Source organism: Mastomys coucha, unplaced genomic scaffold (assembly GCF_008632895.1).
Source record: "Mastomys coucha isolate ucsf_1 unplaced genomic scaffold, UCSF_Mcou_1 pScaffold7, whole genome shotgun sequence".
Taxonomy (NCBI): domain Eukaryota; kingdom Metazoa; phylum Chordata; class Mammalia; order Rodentia; family Muridae; genus Mastomys; species Mastomys coucha.
The window spans coordinates 94,875,415-94,900,218 of NW_022196913.1; the positions used below are offsets into that span (position 1 = coordinate 94,875,415).

At 38.1% G+C, this 24,804-nt stretch overlaps 1 protein-coding gene across 1 annotated transcript in view; it reads right to left on the reverse strand.

Annotated features, from left to right (window-relative positions):
* Window positions 1-1,077: 1,077 nt before the first annotated feature.
* The window catches only part of Has2 (hyaluronan synthase 2), a 28,462-nt gene continuing 4,735 nt past the window's right edge, over window positions 1,078-24,804 (reverse strand). Inside the window, exons 2-4 of the mRNA XM_031359063.1 lie at window positions 17,516-18,142; window positions 5,293-5,394; window positions 1,078-4,000 (exon numbers count right to left, since the gene is read on the reverse strand). Coding sequence (XP_031214923.1) covers window positions 3,071-4,000; window positions 5,293-5,394; window positions 17,516-18,142 — 1,659 coding nt within the window. The 3' untranslated portion in view covers window positions 1,078-3,070. The remainder of the gene's footprint in view (window positions 4,001-5,292; window positions 5,395-17,515; window positions 18,143-24,804) is intronic.

Consider the following 24,804-nt stretch of genomic DNA (forward strand, 5'->3'; position numbering starts at 1 on the left):
ATATATATATATATATATATCACATAGGGCCATTTACATATCACTTGCTCATGTTTTTGTGTCCTAAGATGGCACAGATGAGAATTTTCATGCCATACCATCAATCCATCAACACCAGAAATGTGGACCATCTTTCTGCATCGCAAGATTGCTAATCCTTACTATAGCATGAAGAGACTTTAGCAGTGGACTCCTGAGACTAGAATCAATAATATCTCTGCACCCTACTGAGACCATAATACCTGGTGAATCTGGTTTTATGACAGTTGCCAATGAAATCAAGGATCCTTAGAAACTCTAAGACATAGAAAAATACTTTTAAAAATGGATGAATTTAAATGAAACTTAACAATTAACCATCAAATGCCCTTAAGCCAGGAAACGCTATTGGATGCCTCAACCTACTTTTTTAAAAATGATATTTATTGTCCTTTTTCTTTGTGTAAAGACAATACATGTTTATCATCCTAGAATACAAAAAGTGTATACAGAATATAAATTATCCATATTGCTATAACTAGATATAACCACATTTAAACATTGGACATTACAAAATCAGATGCTACTGTACAAAATGGTCATGTGTATTTCAAGTGTGACTTTCCACAACATTCTCATATAGTCTCTGGTTACATTATGTTTAGTGGCTGACAGTGTTCCATTTAACTTTTATATAATGTTAACAAACCATTTAACTGTTGCCCATGTTAGCCAATTTTAATTACTTTAGAATTTTGTTATTTAATGCAATAATAAACAAACTTGCTTATTTTTTTTCTTCACTGTGATTTTATTGATATAATAAAAAATCCTCTAATTTGGGCAACTTTGGAATATGCATAAAGAAAGAACTCAGAGACAAAGATCAATTTAGTTGATATGGTTTCCCTATCTCTCGTCTATGATGGTTCCCAGATTTCCAAAGAACACCAATTTGGGAGATTTCTACGCAGCATAAGAATCATTAGCTGACATATTATCTTACACCAGGCATGATATTTTTTTACACATCCATTTTAAACTACATACCATTACAGTGAGGAAAAAACCCCTTCCCTTAGAAAAGAGAGACAATAATCTTATCAAAAATATTTTATTTACAAAAAAATCAATTATACTATACATCCTATAATGGAAATACATTGAATAATTGCTAAAATAAATACAAGGCAATTAATTCAACTTTTTATAAGAATGAGAAAATTTGACATTTGAATGTTATCAAAGCTTAACTTAGAACATAAATAGTTAAAAAGGCAAACTCAAGTTTTAGTTTTATTTATTGCCAGGGTGTGTTTGTTTCCCACTAGCTGTTCATACAGCCAGAACTTGAACGAACCTCTTTGTACTCACAAGGTAGAACGTGCAGCTTTTCCTTAGATAGTATCTTGCTACAGTTGTGTGTGGTGTGAAAGTCTGCATAGTAAGAAGCAGAACATTGACACTCTGTGTCTGCGTTACCACAAGGCTTTCATGCAGCTATTCTTGTGTTCTGAGTGTGTGTCGAACAGTCCTACACAGCACCAGCCACAAGGCAAGATAAATCACACAGAAAGTCAAATAACTGAGGCCCCATAATAACTGAATTAGCCACATTTGGAGGAACTGGTGCATCACTTTTCATATTTACCAGTTCTTAGCAATACTAATTACATGTTGACTTCATTTCTACTTGTGGAGATTTTTAGGAAGGCCAAGTAAGGAAGAGATGAAGAGATTACCTGTATAATTGAGAAAAAATGCCCTTCCTGAGAAGTAAAGATGCCACTCGGAACATAAATGTGCCAGTTCTGAATTGTGGTGTGTATCAGCTATAGTTCACCCATGTAAACATCACTAACAGGCAGGGTGAATTGGCAAACGCAGACACTAAATGGGAGAAACACACTTATTGTGTATATGTTAAGGTCTGCCACATTCAGGCCACAGAATAAAACTTTTGATGAAATGCATTGTATTTGTCCCAATCACACAGATAAATTCTCACCAGCTTTCCATTGTTTCTAAGCCTATGCAAATACTGCCACTGTCTCTACAGATGATCAGTCTTTGATGTTCACATTTATCCAGTACAAGGAGCCCAGAGTTTTGTTTTGCTTTTTTACAAAGACTAGGATTCCCTTTTGAAAAAAAAAATCAAAAATTGCACTTTTCTACCCTTTCGGCCTCAACTTTAATGATTGGCTCTTGTACACATGTGACTATATATTGTTACCTAAAAGTTGACAGGTAAAAGTTGGCCCTTTCTAAAGAAAAAAAAATATTAGAGTATTCAAAGTTAACATTTTTTTCACAGAAATAACTATTCAATTATAAAATGTAGAGAAAGAGAGAAACATTTTATTCTTTCATGAACATCAGTCAACCACGTTTCACATTTTGGGCAGGTTAATTTTTATAGTATGGATTTTTTAGAACCTATTTTATTATATATATGCATATATATATAAAAGAACAAAAGTGTATTTTGCCAGAGAAGTAAAATATAGACTATGGTGTGAAATTTTGTTTTTAAAAATTGGATACAAAATTTAAAAACACAGTACAACTATATCAAAATACAGCATAGCCAGTGGCTTTTCAATTTTCCTTTGGCATTTCATTTGGTAAAGACAAACAACTTTCCTTAAAAACAAAAATAGAAAGAAAATAATCAGCTATCAAAACAGTCCATAAGTTAGGATGTGTAGGTTGAAAGAATGTTCCCTTGAGTTTTCAGAATCCTTTTCTTCCATGATCACCCACATAAAGCATGGCAAGTGAGGTATTTAGAACAAACACTGTCAGGCGGATGCACAGTAAGGGAAAAGTGCATAAACCAAGACGTCATCCCACGCTCCTAAAACTGTCAGATTTAACCGGGCTTTCTTCTCACTGATGTATCAATTTGCTTTGGCAGAATCAAAAACAAACCCATCAAATGTCTTTGTTCAAGTCCCAGCAGCAGTGATATGTCTCCTGTGGTGGCAGGGTGCGATGCCACAATACTGTACAGCCCCTTGAGGAGCTAAGGTGTGTGTGTGTATGTGTGTATGTGTGTGTCTTTCTCCAGGTGTGACTGCAAACATCATCATACATCAAGCACCATGTCGTACTGTTGTCCCTTCTTCCGCCTGCCACACTTATTGATGAGAACCACATACAGAGTCAAAAGCATGACCCAGTAGCATGCATAGATCAAGGTTCCCACTATGAGAACAGTCTGTTTGGATTCGGAAAATGGCTTTTTAGATTCCTTATAAATGGTGAAAATCACACCACCTAGAAGGATTGTAAACCACACGGACACTGGAATTAGTCCTATGAAATTAACAACAATGGTCTTCCTTCCAGATGTGCCCCACCCAGCTTTGTTTATGGTTGCGATTGCAAACATCTTGGCAGGAAGTAGACTTGACATGTATAACACTGAATAGAGAGACATGAAGACCATTACGATATTTCCTCTAAGGCAGCTGGCGAAAGATGACTTAATGAGACCCACTAGCTGAACAGTTAACAGGAAGAGGAGGATGTTCCAGATTTTACCCCTGTAGAAGAGCTGGATGACTGTGGCAATGAGAAAGAAAGGAAAGAATCCAGTGATAACAGCTTCGTAGGTCATCCACAAGTGATGCTTGTGAAACCACATGGCATTGTACAGCCACTCGCGGAAGTAGGACTTGCTCCAACGGGTCTGCTGGTTCAGCCATCTCAGATACTCTATGGGTGTTTCAGTAAGGCACTTGGACCGAGCCGTGTATTTAGTTGCATAGCCCAGACTCAGCACCCTGTTGGTAAGGTGCCTGTCATCACCGAAACTGCATTGGTTACCCATGAATTCCTGATTGTACCAGTCTTCCACAAACTCATGCAGCAAGGAGTTTCTGTACATTCCCAGAGGACCGCTTATACACTGGACACAGCCAAAATAAGACTGGCAGGCCCTTTCTATATTGAACGCCATCCAGTATCTCACACTGCTGAGGAAGGAGATCCAGGAATCATACTTGTTTAAAATCTGCAAAATGAAAAAGTAGATAAATAAAAGTTAGCCTTAGCCTAATAATACCAAGAGGTGCCAAAGTATCCTGAGACTACTGGCTGACATGAAATCTGTTCTTTTCTGACTCCATTTTGTCTTCCCTCCTTTCTGTCATTTCTTTATCTTGTCTTCTACGGTTTTGTATTAGGAAATAAGCTTGGTTGGTTGGGTCTGCATATTAATGGATTTTTACTTCTTTATTTTCATCTTCTTGTGATATTATCTAGGCTCATCCATGCTGTTGGGCTGTAATGTCTAGTTACAATTGTAAGCATAATCATCAATCCTAAATTTTCCCAGATGCACTTTTGGAAACTACTGTCTAAGATTTGAAAGAGGTAAGAATCTAGAGAATTCTCTAAATTCTCTCTTAGTATTCTTCATTCTCTACCTAAATTTCATAAGTTACTATTTAGTCGCCAATCTATTTCTTTGTTTATCTCATTATTGTCTTTATCAACAGCATGTACACATGGGTCACACAACAACAATGAGGATCATTTCTTTGTGTTTCTCATTTGTTATTAAAATCAAATTAAATCAGATCCCATACTTTGGAGGTATTAACATTTGCATATATTCACATACTCATCTTTCTGTCTGAAAACCTTCAGCATCCTGTCATTAGTAATTGTTTCTCTGTTACTAAAAAAAATCATGGATCACTTATTAATTCTGTATTTGTCTTTTCTTACTGTTGTAAATGCAAATTTCCATTTCTTTTCCTCTTTTGTGTTTCAGTTTGTATAAATTTTTAAATTTTATGTGTATGAGTGCTTTTGCTGCCTGTACATTATATCCATGCCATGTCCACAGAGAGCAGAAAATGGCAACAGAATTCTTGGAATTGGAGTTTTGTATGGTTGTGAGCCATTATATGAGTGCTAGACTCCAAAGTCTCTGTAAAAACAGCAAATGATCCTACAATTCAACCATCTCTCCAGACCTTCATACTGTATTTTTAACCAACTCCCTGGAGGCTAACCTGTGGCCTGACAGTGCCTTGTGGAAATCATTACTCATCTATACATTTGTGTTATATGTAACTTTTCAGGCACTATAAATACATGTTATATGCCAGGGCTAAGCATATATGTTTCAAATTATTTCAAGTTAGATAAGAAAAATAGGATTACAATGTATCTGATTCAAATTCTCAACTGTGACCAGCACCAAGACCACAGAACATTGGACCAATAAACACCAAATGAATCAATACAAGAGTGTTCTGAAAACCATTCATACAAAAATGATGAAGCCATATGTACCTGGACATCTCCACCAACACCTCCAACCATAGGGTCTTCTTCTAAGACCTTCACCATCTCCACAGATGAGGCAGGATCAAGCATGGTATCTGAGTCACACACCTGCAAGAAAGAAAGCAGGAGATGACTTAAAGAGAATCGTACTGGACCTCAGCCACAATTGAGATTACGCCCTGCACCCTTGGCCTTATCCTCACAAGACTGTCAGAAAATGTCCCAAATGTGACAGAAGATTCTATATTCAATTACCAACACAGACTGTCTTTCCATTAAGCTCAGTACACTACTAAGCAGGCTAATTCAAATGATGGTTGAGTGTAGATCATGAGCCTGTTCCAGTTTGCCAGGAATTTTCACATTTTGGCAATGGAAGCTGCCTGTCCTGGGTAATATCTCAGTTGTCCTTTCACACACTCTATGATTGGCTTTCTGCTTCTTCATCATGCTGTATGTGAAAGACTCTATCACGGTACCCTGAGCTTCTCAGTCTCTACAACTCTGAGTCAAAAACCTTATTGCAAATTATCCAGTCTTTGGTATTTTGTTACAGCAACAACAACAACAACAACAACAAAAACATCTGGTAAGAGCATTGTAACGTGTATTAATGACACATAGTATTCTTTTTCTATTAAATTCACTGAACCCCAACAAATGTAATTTGACCAGAGTTGATATGTGATGAGCCGTTGACCATCCTGCTACAGTTTGAATGTGAAATGTCCTCCACTACTTACTGTGGGAACTTGATCTCTAGCTAGTAAACTAGTTTGGAACTTTGTGGAATCTTTAGGAGGTAGCTCCTCACTAAAATCCTGAGAGGGGGATTTTGTAAATTTTACCTTGGTCTCTATCCTCTCTGCTTCCTGTCTTTAAAAAGGTAAGCCAGTAGCTGCAGCAAGTTTCCTTGATCAGACAGCTGTCCTCAGTCATGACTTTCCAGTCATGATGGGCTTATATCCCATCAAATCCTCAGAGGAAATAAATCCTCCCTCCCTTAAGGTGCTTCTTATCAGGTATTTGATTGCAGCAATGAGATCCTGGCTCTCCTCATATCCTTGTCCTCCTAGTTAACATTTATCCTATCTACAGTCACATTCAACATGATGATATTTTGATCCAAGATGGGCTATATGTTTGCTAGTGGCCCCAGAAGATTATACCATCTAGTGACTTTGTAACATTTTTAATGAATGTATGCATGATTCATGATGTTTGCCCAAGTACAAGAGTCATCTAAAGTGCATTTTCAGAAAATATTACCATTATCAACCAACAAAACCACATTAATAATCGAAATTTTGACAAGTCTTCAAACTTCTTTTAAAAATAATAACTTAAAAAAGTAAATATATTATAGAAGCATGGACTCTTAGGAGTTAAAGACAATTGTTACATGTAATATTAATCACTCACTGTATTAACTAAGGAATCAGAACATTTTAAAAACATATCTCTTTCAACTTTATTAGTGGCTATTTGTCTGAAAAGATTTCCTACTAATGAAGATTTCTGGAAACAGCTATTTAAATGTACTATTCGCATTTGTGGGTTTAAATGATGTATGGACATACAAATTTAAAATGCAATTTTATCATTTTAGATTTAAATAAATAATCATAGTGAATCTGTGCTTAAATTGTGGATTTTACCTTTTTTGATTTGCTAAGTAGAAATACTCCTTTATAAATAAAAATTATATTATTCTTATTGTGGCTGTTTGTTTTGTTGATTTTTAAAATTTACATATAGGATCAATAGAGTCATTCAATTTATTTTAAGTAGGACTAAATAGGCTGAAGGTAGTTTTAAGTGTCTCATGATAGAACACAAGCATTCACTAACACTTAGTTTGAGGGTCAAGCATTCTAAGCCTGAGTAAGCTATATAAAGTCACCAAAACCCGACCTAGCCTCTCATATGACTTGTTTACCACAGTTTGCATAAACCTGCAGGCTGGGCAGGAGGCCGGGGCTAAGGCAAGGGAGAGGTGAAGGCACATAGTTCAGACACACCTTTAACCAGCATACAGAGTTAAGGCCACATGCACTTCTATTGACTTAAGTCAGGAATGGTAAAACCAGAAAGCTAAAATAAGCTTAAAGCAACAGGAAAGGGACAATCCAGAATTGATGTTCAAATAGCCCCACCTGCTTCTGAGTGTAAGCAGGCAAGAGTAACTGCCACTTTGAAATAGCTAAACTTGAACCTCTAAGGTTCCACATATTTAAATTGACCCATCCCACTTTGCAAAAGAAACCCAGAAGTTCTCTGAGAGAGGCTGTTCAGTGAGCTTAGCTATATCGGAAAAATAAGTTCTCAGAAATCTCCCAGGAAGGGGTTTGTTATCATAGGATTTAAGAGCTTTAAAGAATTTCAGTTTCTGGATGTTGTTTAGAGACTCAGTGCCAATTACAAACTCTGTCTTTGCCAGTTGGAAAAAGCATGTGCGCTCAGGACACAAGAACATTTGCTTAGTAAGATGTGAAATATACAACTTTACTCTTTAAAATTCATCTAATAGGATATTGTTTCTAGTTTTCTCCTCACCAGTTAATAAGGAGAAATAAATGTTGGCTGCCTAGCTTAGCATTAGAACCCAGGGCAAACTACCCATTCGTGAGTAGCTGAACCTCACATCAAAAAAGCTAGCTACAGGAAGTGATTTGCACACAGGAAATGCGGCACAGATCAAAAGTCTTGTCCACACAGAGTATGATTGTGAATTGCTGAAGTACATAATGATTAGTTATAAGATTTCTCAGTAGCCGATAATGGAAATGAATAATAATAATAACCTATAAACAAAACAAATATAAAATAAGTAAATAAAAGTCAGTCTAATCTACTATTGGGAAGAACCAGCCACCTTGGTTTAACCTCAGAAAGACTAGCACTCTCTGTTTATTACTTCCAGAGGTCTAGCCTACAGTTAACAGTACCTTCTCTATAGGACTAGGTATTAATTAGGGATTGGCAAATTAAGGGGTTTAGGTAAAGGCCAGCCTGCCACCTATTTGGTTATAATTGTCTAGGGGTTAAGAATGGCTTTATGTGTTTGAATCTGAAAGGAAATAAAAGAAACATATTTTATGATGCATGTAGATTGTATGAAATTCAAATTTCACTGTTCATGGGGTCCAGTCGCATGTGTTCTTGTACCTGTTAACTTCAGCTGTGATCATACTGCAACAAACCCAAATGGGGCAGGGGGGCAAAACATAATATTTACTCTCCAATGCCTTACAAGCAAAGTTTGCCAACTTTGGGATCAAAGGAACTGGTTTCAGAAAAAGGTTCTGCATTCACAAAAAAAGTAGCAGCAGACTGAGATAAAATGTTTGAAATCCCAGATTCGATCATGCAGATTTTTCCAAGGTTCCCTTCCTCTCTATAAGGTGCAAGTAGTGGACCTCACACAGCAGAGAATGCCAGCTAGTGTATAGATTTTGTACAGTGAAGACTGCTTGCTTTAAGAATGTCTTTATAGAATCAAGAAACCTAAATTCATTTTTAATTAATGAATTAATTGACTAATTAATATCCCAACTGCTACTCCCTTGTGGTCTCCTCCTCACTGAAACCGTTCCCCATAGCTCCTTCCCTTCTCCTCTGAGTGGGCTCCCCCTACCCCCCGCCTCTAGAGTCCTCCAATCCTGATGCATTAACTCCCTGCCAGATTAGGTGCATCCTCTCCCACGGAGGCCAGACAAGGCAGCCCTATTTAGGAACAGATACCACACTCAGGCTATAGCTTTAGGGAAAGCCATTACTCCAATTTGGGGGTGGGGTGCACATCAGATGCACTAAATGTCATGAAAGAGAAAGTGGGAAATAGCTTTGAATGCCTTAGTTCAGGAGACAATTTCCTGAACAGAACATCAGTGACTCAGACTTTAAGATCAACAGTTAATAAATGGGACCTCAGGAAACTGAAAAGCTTCTGGAAATAAAACAACACTCTCAACAGGACAAAATAGCAGCGTAGAGACTGGGGAAGATCTTTCCTAACTCTACATCTGATAGAGGGCTAATATCCAAAATATACAAAGATCAAGAGAAGTTAGACTCCAACAACCAAATAACCCAATTTAAAATGGGGTACAGAACTAAACAGAGAATTCTCAACAGAGGAATCTCGAGTGGCTAAGAAGCACTCAAACAAACCTGAATTCTTGAGTCTTGTATCTTCCTTGTGCATGCCTTTGAACTTACCATAATCAAGGCATTCCAGCAAAACCCTGAATATGTATTACTGCATATGTTACAAAACATTATATACCATTAGTATACAGTAGGAACCCTTAAGTTATTTATTTGTTAAGGAAACCCAAACCTAAAGGATCTTTGCTATATCAACAGTGCTCACTACAGAGATGGACTGAAAGGGTCACTGACTGGTTACTAGATTATGTGCAGAGCATCTCTTAAGATGTAAACAGATTACAGCTTACCCAGAACCATATACACCAGTCCAGAAATTCACAACAACCTAATTAGAACTCTTCTCAAGAGTACCTTTCCACCAAATATGTCTCATAGTCTAAGATCCAAGTCCAGAGGTAGTCTGTATGTTTCATTAGCTCTTTTGAAAACAGTCTTTCCTCTCAGCTTCACTAGTGGGTCCCTCCATATTTCATATCCATCTCAAAGAGCAGGTAAAGTCAACATGGCAAGAGGAAATCAGTACGGCTGTGGTTGGCTTCCACAAGGAAACAAATTGAAAAGAAATCAAGAACCCTTCTGTTAGTGCTGGAGTAATTCTTTTCCTGTTCAATTTTTTCTTAATCTTGACCCTCCGTCTTAATTTTGGCCCTTCATCTTAACCTTGAAACAGTGAGACTATTTATAGTGTGTGGGCTTTGGTTTTGGATACAGCTACAACCTAATTACAAAAGTAAATGGAAGTTCTGCTCCCCTATCCCAATCAATGTCTCTAAATGAAAACGGAAAGGGTGAGAAGTAAAAGGATTAATAAATAAACAGAAACAACAACAAAACGCTTCACCAGTCGTTACTAGTGAGGAAACAGAAGGTGGTAAGAGTCTCCCTAAACTCCGATAATGATACTCCAGAGTGAACTTACCATGGAAGGGAAAATAGAAAAGGGGGTGAATTTAGTGGTAGAGCACTGGCCTAAAAAAAGAAAATAAAAGTACCACACAACATGCAAGAGTTAAGAATAAAAAAAAATAAAATAGTTCCCAGTCCACAATCTGCCAGTCACATAAACTTGGACTAGATTCTTGAGCCCCTAAACTCAAGTTTCTAGGCTTCTGTCCCTCAAGACAAACATATAGATTATTATTATCCTTATCAAAAGTTTGTCATAATGGTTTCTTGAAAAGATAATATTTATAAATCATTTAGTAATCATTAGTTCATATCAAATACTTAATAAATAGAAATAATAAACATGAAGAAGTATAACAAAAAACAAAGACATAAATTCATGTTTCTAGTTCAAAGAAAGAGTTCTTGTTAAAGTTAGTATGGTTAAACTATGACCCATCCCTGAAATGGAGGGAGCCCAGAGCCTTGCTAATACATGACAAATTTATGATCAGTAAAAAAAAATTTTAATTGAGTTGTTATTTAGTGGAAAGAAGTGCAAAAAGCAAGCACAGCTTGCTTTTTGTTTGATTTTTGATCATAATTAACTCAGACTTGGTTGGGGTACAAATTAATCCTTCCAGTTTTTGATCATCTCTTTTCTCCAAAGTTGAGTCTGTGAACCCAATACTGATTTAAGGGCCTTATACTGTGCTTTCCCCCATTCCCTTCATGCTTTTGTTTGTGTCAAGACAGGAGCTCAGTCCACGCTGGCCACAAAGTCAGGATCCTTCAGTTCAGCCTTCCCAGGGCTGTGATTACAGATGTGTGCCACCAGGCCCAGCTCTTGGTCCCTTCCTTTTGATTTTTATTGGTGTATTGGATGTGTGTGTGTGTGTGTGTGTGTGTGTGTGTGTGTGTGTGTGTGTGTTGTATGTACTTGATAATACAATTATATACATGAGTGGGGGAGTGGATGTGTTTGTCCTTGGCCTGAAGTCTGTAACTATGTCTTTCTTCATAGCTCTCCACTTTTATTTTTTGAGACAGGGTCTTTCACAGACCCTAAACTCATGGATTAGGCAAGATTGGGTGTATAATGAGCTTCAGGCATTCACTTATCTCAGCCCCAACGTCCATGCATCCTGAAGTATATCCATTATATGCACTAGCTGTTGCAGGCTTTTTACTTGATGATGGGCATGGTGGGCAATAGGGGCAGAGCAAAGAGTACGTTAACGAAATTCTGAAAAACAAACAAGAGATGTGCATTTCTGTGGGTACTATGAGATGCTTTAACAGATAGAGATCTTATAATATTTAAACCTAATTAATCATCTTTTGCCTCAAGAAAGGAAGTGAAAATGAGAACTGAGATACATGAGGAAAACATTCTAATATAAATTGTGCATTCCCTACTTCATCTATTCAAGTAGAAATTCAGTATTTTGCTAGAAAGTATCAAAAGATGGGAGGAGCTAGACTCATACTAAGTTTGGGCATGATCTGAAAAGGACTTTGTGGGATCATGATAAGTTCTACCAGCCTACAAAAAATCTAATAAACAAACAAACAAACAAATAAAATGAGTCCAGCAGGGACCACGTTCACAGAAACTAACAATAGAACTGCATCTCTTCCCTATGTTCTCAACCTTATATCTTCAAATATAATATTTTCACCAATGGCATGGAGGATATTTCAGTTTATTAGGCTTATTATGTAGAATTGAAATTAGGCAGTGGGGCAATGGTGGTGCATGCCTTTAATCCCAGCACTTGGGAGGCAAAGGCAGGTAGATTTCTGAGGCCAGCCTGGTCTACAGAGTGAGTTCCAGGACAGCCAGTGCTATACAGAGAAACCCTCTCAAAAAAAAAAAAAACCCAAAAACCAAAAATCAACAACAACAACAAAAGAAACTAGGCCAATGTTACACACAACAGTAATTATTATTTATGATATCTATGTTTTCTAATTTTACATAAAGACAGGAATAGTAGTTATTAAAGATATTTCTAACTTAAGTCAATGTTTAAGCTTCTCTGAGCCTTTATTAGTGGTGTTTGGAGAACTTTATAAATGAGTGTGCCTAATCAATATATAATCTCTTTGTATGTGTGCTTCTATTCAAATGTCTCTTAATTTAATGAGTATTTTGAATATTAACCCTGAATCATGGCCAATAACAAATGCCTGGAGAAAACTAATCTCCATGAGCCATATAATAACGTTCTTGTATTTTAAATTACAAGAACCACTATATATGAAGTCAATTTGAAAACTAAACTACAGGGATCCCTGGCTTCTGTCCATTTGTTGGGTATAAGTATCTGCTTCTGTCTCAGTCAGCTGTTTGTTGGGCCTCTCAGAGGGCAGTCATGCTAGGCTCCTGTCTGTAAGCACACCATAGCATCAGTAATAGTGTTAGGCCTTGGAGCCTCCCCTTGAGCTGAATCCCAATTTGGGCAGGTCTCTGAACCTCCTTTCTATCAGTGTCCTCTCCATTTTTGTCCCTGCAGTTCTTTTAAACAGGAACAAGGTCAGAGCTTTTGTCTGTGGAATGGCAACCCCATCCCTCCACTTGATGTCCAGTCCCTCCACTGGAGGTGGACTATACAAGTTCCCCCTCCCCACTATAGAACACTTCATCCAAGGTCCCTCCCTTTGAGTTCTGAGAGGCTCTTACCTCCAAGGTCTCTGGTATATTCTACAGGGTCCCCCACCTCCTACCTCCCAAGGTTGCCTGTTTCCATTCTTTCTGTTGGCCTGAGCCACCAACCAGGCAGCACACAACAGCTGATAGGAGGCCACCAACACATATACATGAGGACTGCCTGGTCTGGTCTCAGTGAGAGAAGATGCACTTAGCCCTCGAGAGACTTGAGGCCCCAGGAAGTAGAGAAGTCTGGTGGGTGGGAGTTCGGGTGGGGACATTCTCTTGGAGATGGGGGAGGAGGGAAGAGGAGGTATGGGATGGGGAGTGGTGATGGTGCGGACAAACCAGTAGCGGGAGGAAGACTGGACTATAAAGAAGGATTAAACAATAAAAAAAAAAGAAAAAAGAAAACTAAACTATCAAAAAAAAGCACACAAAAATATAGGTATTGTAGCATAAATGGCTATAAAGATAATTATTAAAATAACAAAGCAAAATATTACATTGTTTGTCCCCAGATAAAACATATATATTGGCTCACTCAGAATTTTTGTCATTGTATATATGTATATGACTCTCCAAATAACTATGAATATTGATTTAGAGGTGAGAAGTGAGTAGGAGAATTTGAAAATATAGAATATAGAACCCATGAGGTTTTCAAGATATCTCAGTGGGTAATGAATGCTCTAACAAGTGGAAGACCTCAGTTAGAGTCCCTAGAACCCATCTAAGACTGGGTATGGTTACATAGACATCTCTAACCCTGGTGTCTTTATAACAAGATTTGAGGTGGAGACTAGAGTATCCCCAGAACTTTATGAGCCAGCTAGCCTGATATCTGCAGCATGGAACCACAAGCAGTGACACTGGATTACCACTACATATACTCCATGGTATATATGCATCTACACTCACACAAATACATGTATGAATGTGTGTATGTTCTATGAAAATGATGACCAATGGTGCATTTATGAAGTATCTAGCTTTATGTTTTCCTACTCAAAGAAATCTGGATGCCTATGATACTGTTATGTTAAAATAATGGGAAAATTGTCACTTGTAATCCTCCTTTTAGAAAATGTTCATATTTATAGGATTCTTTCTAGTTGGGAAATCCCTAACACACACATCAGGGGATGTTGTTGGTTCTTTGTCTTGCAGACTGCTGACTACTTTGCTATATTGTGCATGTTCAAAGATAAGAGACATGAATCAACAATTGTATAATGTGGATATCAAAATATGTCTTACCTCCTAACAATGTTATGTTAAAAATTAATCTTAAACTTCCAAAAATTCAGGAAAAAAATCATAGGTATATATTGCAAAGCATTGATCCATCCATGATCACTTATTTTGTACAGATAATTCAGGTTAGTTCATTCTGATTTTTCAATACATAAAATAGACTATCATAATGTATGTTGCTTTAATAAATAAAATAACCAAAGTGAGTATGCTTTTGAGGATGTGAAAAAGACTCTTCCACTTTGGAGAGGCATAGGCCATTAGGTTAGACTATCTCCTTTCTTGAAAAATGGTGTCATTACAAAATGCATCCATTTAAATGTCTAAAATCTTCCCTTTCTTCTGTTTTCCTTCTCTACCAGTCAAGTTTATGTTCCTTTCACTGCGTTTCCTCACTTTATTTTCTTGTTCTATTTTTCTGTGCTCTCTATCCTTGAGAGGAACTAGCATCACCACAGGGAAGCTGCTACTACACAGACATTCCCTGTCTGAGAACTTCCTCAGCATTCTGGAAGAATACTAGATGTTTGAAAGGCTTCAAGTTGGGGGCATTAGTCAGCCTAGAAGACGAAGGTAGAGTTCACAATTACTAAAGATTTATTCCTGAGCCAGCCGAGGGGTCTGAGGGGTTTGTGGAGATCAGCTAGAAAGGACAGCATTGATACACAAAGTCAGTCAGATTAAGTGCTATTGAAACAGGATACTCAACAGAGGGTAAGGATGGCTTTATGAACATTCAGAAACAGTATTGTTGGGTTTCTCCTTAGTAGGAGGTGAGATCATCTGTTAGGAGTTAGGCAGGGAGGAGTTTGGACAGGGAACTGGGAGCATGGTGAAGATATGAAATAATAGGTCATGAGAACAATAAGCCAGAAATCCAAACTCAAGTGCACAGAGTACTGAAGAGCACCAAAGACCAGCTGTGACTAGCAACCAAACGTCTTGGCCACACCTCTCCATAGTGAGTCAGTATTCTCGCAAGTACACAGATGGCCACAATCTTCCCTTAGCTCTCTGTCCCCAGTGTCTTTTCCCATGGGGCATTGCTTCTTCCTCTCCTTAAGGCATTTATACCCAAGTTCAAGCACCAGCAGTGCTTTGTCACTACTGTCTTCACACCACTCTGCTTTTTGTGGCAATTTGCCCTCTACTTTACAATTTTCAAGCTTTGGATCAGCCAGAAAAGAGAATTAGAGTATTCTGTGTTTAGCTTGAACCATAAGTAGCTGCCATTTTATAGTCAAGCATGGTTATCTTACAAGAGATTTGATGAGGGACAACATAGGAAGGGATGCTTCAGGATACTAAATGATTTTTAATCTTGTTTGAGTGCTTGTGACTGGATGAGAGTCTCAGAAGGCCTCAGAGCCTAGATACCAGCAGTTACTGAGATCAGTCTTCTAGAAGGCTTAGCCTAGAGGAAGATTGCAGCAGACAGCCAACTGTATCCTTTCATATTTTGTATTACTTTTTCCTGGACAGGCAGAGTTCAAAGTAGTCAAGGAAACAAACAAATTTCAAAACAAGAATGATGGGAAAAGGGGAGTTGTGAGAAGTAGGTTAAGAAAAAGAAAGAACAGAGCGAGTGCACACAATGATGTCTTCATTGGAATTGACGAATGTAACTAGAATTAAACAGATGTTTTCTCACTTAAGATACAAAAGTTTATTCTTTGTGTTCTAAGCTATCTGCCATATCTTCCTTGGGAAACGTCCGATCATCTTCCCATCTAGCTTCCAAAGCTAGAGCATGCAAATAAACATCAAATATCCAGAAATCACTGAAACTTACTTAATACCAAAAGATCTACTACTGAGAAATTAGGAGACAAAAAGAGAAGACTTATGCAGGCTCCATGAATGTGATATTAATATGCAAACAGAGACTAGTGAAATATCTCCCATTCTTAAAACACTAACTGAAATTAGCCCCATGGTAACACAATGTAAACTCTATATATTTTAGCATAAATTGGAATGTAATATAATAAACAACATATTTATAGTAAAATCTTTAGTTATGCATGAAATAACATTGTAACTTTGGCTAAGCCCTAGGGATGTATTGCTTGACATAATTATGGTAAAGCACTTTTAAGGTTGATTTATTCTATCTGGTAAACTGAGGCTCAAGGCAATTGACTTTCTCAGTCAACTGCTAATTATTATCATAATTAGAAAGATCCTCAGGCAATGACTCTAAACTCATTACTCAGTCCCTGCTCATTCTCATTATTGATCCTGGGAGCATGATAGGTGTCAATATATCCCCTGAACAATAGAATCTCACTTCTGAAACCAGGGTTTCACATCTATGAGGATCGACAAAGGGCTACAGCAGCTTGCTTGTGGTAGATGTATTTCTCTTTTCTGGATCTCTTCATGGTCAAAATCTAACTGAAGAAGCTGCAAGCAAATTAAGAAGAGAAAATTGCCCCATACTTGGTGGGAACTGAGGGAAGAGAAACCTTAGAGAAAGCTAGAAGGGAATTAAGGAAAGACAGAGCCTGCCTAATTTTCCAGCAAGCACACATCATCCCAAACTCTTTCAAAGGTCAAGTTGCAGTGAGGTAATGCAGTTTGGGGAGTGAAATAAACATTACTCTGGGTTTGCTCCCTCTACGATGGTTCACCCCTCCTTTTATTTTCCTCAGTTCTTATTTTTCTTAGTTTTAAAATTCTCTTTTTACAATCAAAGTCATTTCCAAAGCTCTGCTTTTACCTTGTCAACCCACCTATCATTGTCTAGTCTTCCCTCCAGTCTGCAGCCTCTCTGAAGAACTTTCCACTCAGGCAAAACACTGTTTTCTTACAGAGCTGCTGCTACTGCTGCTGCTGTTGTTCGTGTGTGTGTGTGTGTGTGTGTGTGTGTGTGTGTGTGTGTGTGTGTGTGTGTGTGTGTGTTTAAACAGTGTTGACAAGGATGTTGGATTTTACTTGGCAGTACCTAGAGGGTCAGAGAAGAACTAAGGAAAAAGGAGAGAACGAAAGGAGGGGTGTCCTGTCCAAATAATCCAGATTTCTAACCAATTGCATACACAAGGAAGCACTTTCATAGATGGTCTTAACAGTTTTACAAGGTTGGGTTTTTTTTCCCCTGTCTTTCAAAATGTGCTTTTAACAGTCATGCTGTTTTCCAATGGGCTGAAAGGAGCACTGTGTTCAGAAGGGACAAGGATGGGCTATAGCATAGGACTGGAGAGATACAAAAGCTGCTTTATTTCAATGTATGTTTGCCCTGGCAGGCATTTTCAGACCTACCTGTACATAATCCACGCTTCGCCCCAGTGCTCTGAAGGCTGTGTACATGACTTCTCTCTTTCCACCCCATTTTTGCATGATGCAAATACTTTTGTTCGACAAGACCAGTTGGGTTACATGTTGTGAGCTTTCTTTATGGGACTCTTCTGTCTCACCAGGTCCTTTTTCGTGGAAGTTGTTCTTCCAGATGTAAGTGGCTGATTTGTCCCTGCCCATGACCTCACTGAAGATATCCATCATATAAAGGTCATCATCTGAATTTCCATCTATGACCATCACGACTTTAATCCCAGGGTAGGTCAGCCTTTTCACAGATTGCAAACATTTCCGTAAGTAGTCAGGGTCTTCTTGATATGCAGCAATGCAGAGTGCTACAGTTTTGTTCAATTTAATGGGGGTTTCAAGGGACTTTTTCATTTTCCGATGTTCCAAAAAGGCAAAGAGGCTTTGGATGATGAGGTGTGAGGCTAAAAAGGCACCGTACAGCCCAAAGGAGAAATAGTAATTATCTGTTTGGATAAACTGGTAACCAACAATATAAGCAGCTGTGATTCCGAGGAGGAGAGACACTCCGAAAAGTGTAGTTCCAATTATTCTCAGGACACATAGAAACCTCTCACAATGCATCTGAAATGTAATCAGAGATACTTTTGGTTAACCACTCTGACCCCTTAGGTATCACATCCAGATAGCATGGGTGGCAGGAAGAACTGTAGAAAGAGTATTCAGGGTCACCCCCTTTAGTTTTATTTATTTTATATTCATTGTTTGATAATTTCATACACATATTCCATGTGCTTGATCAATTCTAACGCCTACTTCCTCCTTTCCAACTTGTCCCATGCTGCCACCATGTCCCCCTCCCAATTCCACGTGCTTTTTTTTGTTTTCTAATCCACATTGTCCTCTTACTGCTGCCAATGTGTGCATGGAACCTACTAGGGGATGCATCACTGAGGAAGACATTCCCCAGCAGCTATCAGTGACAATAGCTCCCAAGCTAGGAATAGGACTTGCTGTGTCCCTCCCCGACACAGCATTCAGGGATTGTAACACTTAGTTTCTTACTTAACTCATTATGCTAACTCCATGGTAGATCTCTAAAGTCAGGATGCCCTGATAACACAACTCACAGGACTATTTCAAGCCTAGAATGAGTGAGGAGTGCTAGTTTGTGTCTCAGTGCATTGAACACATACCTTGATACATTGTTTTTAGAGTCCTATGTCTATGGCAGCTCTCTCTGTAGTAGCCATAGTTAGGCATTATACTGACATTGCATAAATACAAAGTAAACTTTTTGCCTGCTCAATACTTTCTTCAGTCCCTAATTACTGATGAGTAACAAATCCACAGGAGACTCTGCTGAATTTCCCAACTATGACTTCATTTCATCTCTAACGCATGTCCCTAGGCTTACATCTTCTCTAAGCATCTGGATGAGGTTAGAGATTAGGAAGACTGAGTTCTGGGACTGGCTTATCAATTAGTCCTATGACCTTGCATGCATCATCTCACATCTTTGGATCTCAGGGCTTTTGTTTGTGTGTTTGTTTTTTTAAGACCTGCTCAATGATAATATTCACATTTTACAAATTCCCCTTTAACCTTAAGATGCTTTACCCCTAGATGTCATGTGTAAGAATATTTCAAAGCTCCCATGTTCATATGTCTGTTACTTCCACCCACCACTGTTAGTTGATACAGTCATGAGGATCAGGAAAATAACAGCATCATAGAACAAAATGCATACTATTAGAAAGAACAATGGAATCATTGGGTAAGAAATAAGGTTCCCCTGAATTTCAACAGCTGAAGTCCAACCTAAATGAAAAGATCTAGCAGGTAAAACCTTAAGCTTGTTTTAACTCCCAATTAACCCCTAAATTCTACATGTACTCTAAATAAAGTTGGTACATATATGTATGTATGTGTGTCTCTGTGTGCAAGCATATATGCACATGATTGTGCATGCATGTGAAAACCAGATGACAACTTCCAGGGCCATATGCCACCAGTGCTGCCCACATTCCATCTATTTATTTATTTACTTATTTATTTAGTGACAAATCAGTGCTGCCCACCTTCCAATTTATTTATTTATTTATTTATTTATTTATTTAGAGACAAGGTTTAATACTTATTTGGAATTTGCCAAGTCATCTGGACAATTAACCCCAAGAACCTGTGTATATCTGTCTAAAAAAGATTTTAAGTAATTTAAGGACTAGAGAAGTTTTGTTTTTTTGTTTTTTTTCCAAAACATATTTGATTCTGAGCATTTGAATTTGCTTCACAAACCTTTTTATTTTATTTTAACCCCTCTCTTGTAGAAATGAACTACTATATGACACATAATTTGTTATAAATACAGTGTTTCTTCAGGTTTTCACATCTACTTTGGGAATTGGTCAGACTTGCATACAATTAATACATAATAATTTATGAAACGGAATGATTTTGTTTTAAATGAAAAATTTGACTAAAATTATCTCTATAAAAATCTCTTCTTTGGGGACTAGAGAGATGGCTCAGTGGTTAAGAGCACTGATTAGTCTGCCAGAGGTCCTGAGTTCAAATCCCAGCAACCATATGGTGGCTCACAACCATCTGTAATGGCATCTAGTGCCCTCTTCTTGTGTGTCTGAAGACAGCTACAGTGTACTCATATAAATAAAAATTTTTTAAAAAATCTCTTATATGTTACTTATACTTTCCTAATAATTCTTTATCAAACTGTACATATGAATATTCCATAGGAATATGGTATCATCTTGGCCATTAACAACTGTGTGGCCGTTTTCTGCATTCTATTGCATCTAATTATATTTAAGTGGGTATGTGCTACACTGCTCAGAGATTACTTTGTGTCATTCCACCCGTAATGTTACTTCTCTTAGTCTACAGACAATAAATATGGTCTAGCTACGACATTGGGGACTGTGGAAATTTAAGACATGCCTCTTCTAGTAGAAGAGAGAAAGATTTAAAAGAGAAGATACTCTTCCTCCAATTTTCATTGTCCTCTGGTTTAAATATATTTCAGAAAAGTTCTGGGAGAATATATCACCCCAAGATGAAAAGAGAAGTTGGTTATTGAATTAAATATGGAATGTAGATACTCACCAATCAAGGTAACTGCTTGGACTCATGTCAGCGATAGCTGGCATACTTAATGTACTTAATTTTTAATTGAACATCATATATATATATATATATATGTATATATATATATACATATATATATATATATATATATATATCATTAACCTTAGTTAGTATAACCGAGATAACGCAGAGTAGGTCAGAGACCATGGCTGGCTTTTTTTCTACCTTGTAGACATCATTTTCTTCTGTTACATGGATATGATCAGGTTGATCAGACTCTTCAAAATAACGCTGTGCTGAGGAGCAGAGTGAAGCAGTGTGGAGAGTGTTTCTAGAACCCAGAGTCACAACCCACTTTAAAGGGTCTGTTGGCTAGGAAGCTGAAAAAAAAAACATCCTGAGCAAACTACAGATGTGAGTTACACTCTGAGCAGATATACAGGACACCACAGTGTGAGGTATGAGGGCCTGATAACAGCAACCTTAGCACAAATGCAAAGTTAAGTCTGCTGGAAAAAGGCAAGCTGGGGAGTTTTCTGTGAGAGGTGAGCAAGGACGCCATCCCTTGTTAATTAATACAGCTGACGGGATGCTGAGCAATCCCAGAGGGCACATTAACCAATGCCTAAAGGTGCTGTAAGCACCAGACTTGGAGCTCGTCATTTCCAAGACATGAGTCATTCTCACAAGAGTGAAAAATTTCAAGGGGACCAAAGCGTTTGCCAGGGAGAAGCTTAAGTGTGTGCTTAGCTTGTGCTCAAAATCACCACCACTAACGAAAGAACAGCCTGCCAGTCTTCCATTATTCACATTTTCCCTGCCTTTTATCAGCACACATGGATGTCGAGAGTGTTCGCATAGCATCTGCTGGCCTCAGCTGAGGTGGGAACACCCTCTTACATCATAGGCGTCTACAGAATGTCCTTTTGAAGCCTGGGAAAGTTGCTAACAAACTGCAGAAATGCAGTTAGAATTGAACCTTTATATTCCTGCCACAGCTCAGTACTGCCTGGAGAGGCACGCAGAGCATCTCAGAACAGGCCAAGGGGCAAAAAGAACTTTGGTGAGGCCTGCTTTGCCAAGCAGATGCAGATGCATTGATCTCAGGGAGTGATATACATGATGTGGTGTGTGTGTGTGTGTGTGTGTGTGTGTGTGTGTGTGTGTGTGGTGTGGTATGTGTGGTGTGTGATTATGTGTGTGGTACGTGTGTGTGGTATATGTGTTTGTGTGTGGTGTGTGTGGCGTGTGTGTTTGTGTGTGGTGTGTGTGGTATGTGTGTATGTGTGTGGAGTATGTGTTTGTGGTGTGTGTTTGTGTGTGGAGTGTGTGTGTGTGTGGTGTGTGTACCTATGTGTGTGGTATGTGTATGTGTGTGTGTTTGTGTGTGGCGTGTGTGTGTGTGTGTGTGTATGCGTGTTGTGTGTGTGTTTGTGGTGTGTGTGTGTAGTGTGTGTGTGTGGTGTGTGTGTATCTATGTGTGTGGTGTGTGTGTGTGTATATGTGTGTGGTGTGTGTGGTATGTGTGTATGTGTGTGGTGTGTGTGTGTGTGTGGTATGTGTGTTTGTCTGTGTATGTGTGTTTGTGTGTGTATGTGTGTGGCGTGTGTGTTTGTGGTATGTGTTTGTGGTATGTGTTTGTGTGTGTGGTGTGTGTGTGTGGTGTGTGTACCTATGTGTGTGGTGTGTGTGTATGTGTGTGTTTGTGTGTGTTAGTGTGTGGTGTGTGTGATTTACAAGCTCTGAGCAATTTCATAGATGTGGGAACCATATGTGTAAAACTTCCTGAGACAATCTTTAATTTAAACACTCTGTTACACAAACCTACTTTCCTACTAAAAGAAGAATATGTCTATGTGGCTTCTCTGTTCAGTTAGAGAAGCTGGGTTATTTCAGTCCTAAATCCTAAGATGATTTAGGAATTTACATTCTGGAAATATTCAAAATGTAAAACTTGAATTTGTGAAGTGGCAGGATCACAATTTTAGCTCATTGACTTATAAATAGCAACTGGACTTGGACTTGATAGCAGTTACTTAGTAAATGCCATTCTCCTCAGACATCTAGGTTAAAACGGAATGTAAGAAGTTACTCAAGTACAGTGTAATCTTACAATCTATCTATCTATCTATCTATCTATCTATCTATCTATCTATCTATCTATCTATCTACCTACCTACCTATCCATCCATCCATCCATCCATTTATTTACCTGCTGTTTTTACTAATATAATATAAAATGACATAACGACATAAAATACTGCCTGATTTACAGTTAATATGCCATAAATATCTATGGAGTGAAAGATATTTCATCAAAATTGCCATCCTTACCATTTGTTTATCATTTATTTCCCTCAAGTGGTAAAGAAAGGCTTTTCTTTTATTTTTTTTTAATTTTTTTTAATTTTTATTTATTTATTTATTTTTTTGTTTGTTTGTTTTTGTTTTTCGAGACAGGGTTTCTCTGTGTAGCCCTGGCTGTCCTGGAACTCACTCTGTAGACCAGGCTGGCCTCGAACTCAGAAATCTGCCTGCTTCTGCCTCCCAAGTGCTGGGATTAAAGACATACGACACCACTGCCCGGCCATGCTTTTCTTTTATTTTTATCTAGTATTTTTCATATTCTTGTCTATAGGTGGCAAGAATAATATTAATCACACACCACAGCAATACATGTTTATGGTCAAGAAACAAATGTTGAGCACTGAAGTGACCTGCCCAAAGTCACAAATCAGCATAGGACCCACACAGTGTACTAAAATTCAGAGAGCATTTGGTGAGAAATTTTGAATCCTTATGAGAAATTAGACCAAAGTCTCTTGTTTCTAGCTAAAACAAACAAACCAAAACTGTATAGCATGAAGAAAGAAGGGAAGAACTTTTAGATGTGTTCTTGTAATTATGGTGTGTGGAGAATGAATGTGGAGCCAGATATATGGGTGGCAATATTCAAAACCACCTGGGCTTCTGTACTGTCCCATATGCACACAGCCTGAAGAAATGGAAAATAGTCTTGCTTCCGAATAAGCTACTGACCCATCTATGCAAGTGCCATTTTATTGGTAGCATCAGAAATCCTGCCTTGCCCCGAGAAAGACACTACTGTTCCAAGTGCTGCCACCTGTGGACAGGGACAAAGCTGTGCTGGTAGCCCATCTCCCACACATGAGACCCTGGGTCAGTAAGCATCAGACAGAGCCTTTTCCTCACCCTTGACCTTTCATGTCATAAAGACAGGAAGCTATTGAATAAGAAGAGGCGACCAGCTGCTCTCTTTGTCTTGGGATCCTGTTGAGAACAGAGTGCTCATAGATTTCATATAGCACTGCTCTACGTTTGATCTGGGGAGCTGAAGTTCACTGAGATTTGTTGCATGAGCATCTGGAAAAAGCAACTGAGATTAAGTCAGAGAGTACCTTCCCAGTGTTTACAGTTTAATGACTATGAGGAGTCCCAGACCAGCTCTAGAAGGCTTCAGGGCAATAAAGATAATAAAGACAGAAGATATGCATGATCCCTGAGAGCAATTATAAGTTGCAATCTTAGCAACTTTATGAGTACAGGGGTCATGTTTGGGGTTTGAGGGATAAGACGATCATCTTTTACACACTGAAAGGCTGTCCCCTGAGGCTCTATTCTGTTCACTAATACTCATACAGCTTTGTAATTTGGCTCTAATGACTTGCGGTTGTGTGTGTGCATGTATGGTAACTCTTCAACTGGAGAGATTATGAGGCCTTGGCCAGATTAGTAGAAGTTTTGACCTCAGATGTACTTGTGTTCAAACCCAGCCTTCATTCATTCCAGAGAATGTGGCCTAAGGAAAGAGAGTGAGTTGAGATTGAATCCCAGTTCCTCTTTTTAATCTCTGGGTAACCTTGAATAAGGTACATAAGATAAACTACCTTCAGTTTCTTAAACTATGGAATAGTGCTATCACATGGAGCCACAAAAAAAAAAAAAAAAAAAAGATGATGAGATTAACAAAAAGGAGAATCTCATTCAAATAAATACTTTAAAAATAAATATTAATGAGATCTTTGTAATTCTACTTTCTTGAAATGCATATTTACTTGAAATATGGCATATAGTTAAAAGTGTTTCTTGTGGTCATTATTGTTGATACCAGGCAATATTTTAATGCAAATAAGAAATACTAATTTGTAGAGTAAACTTCT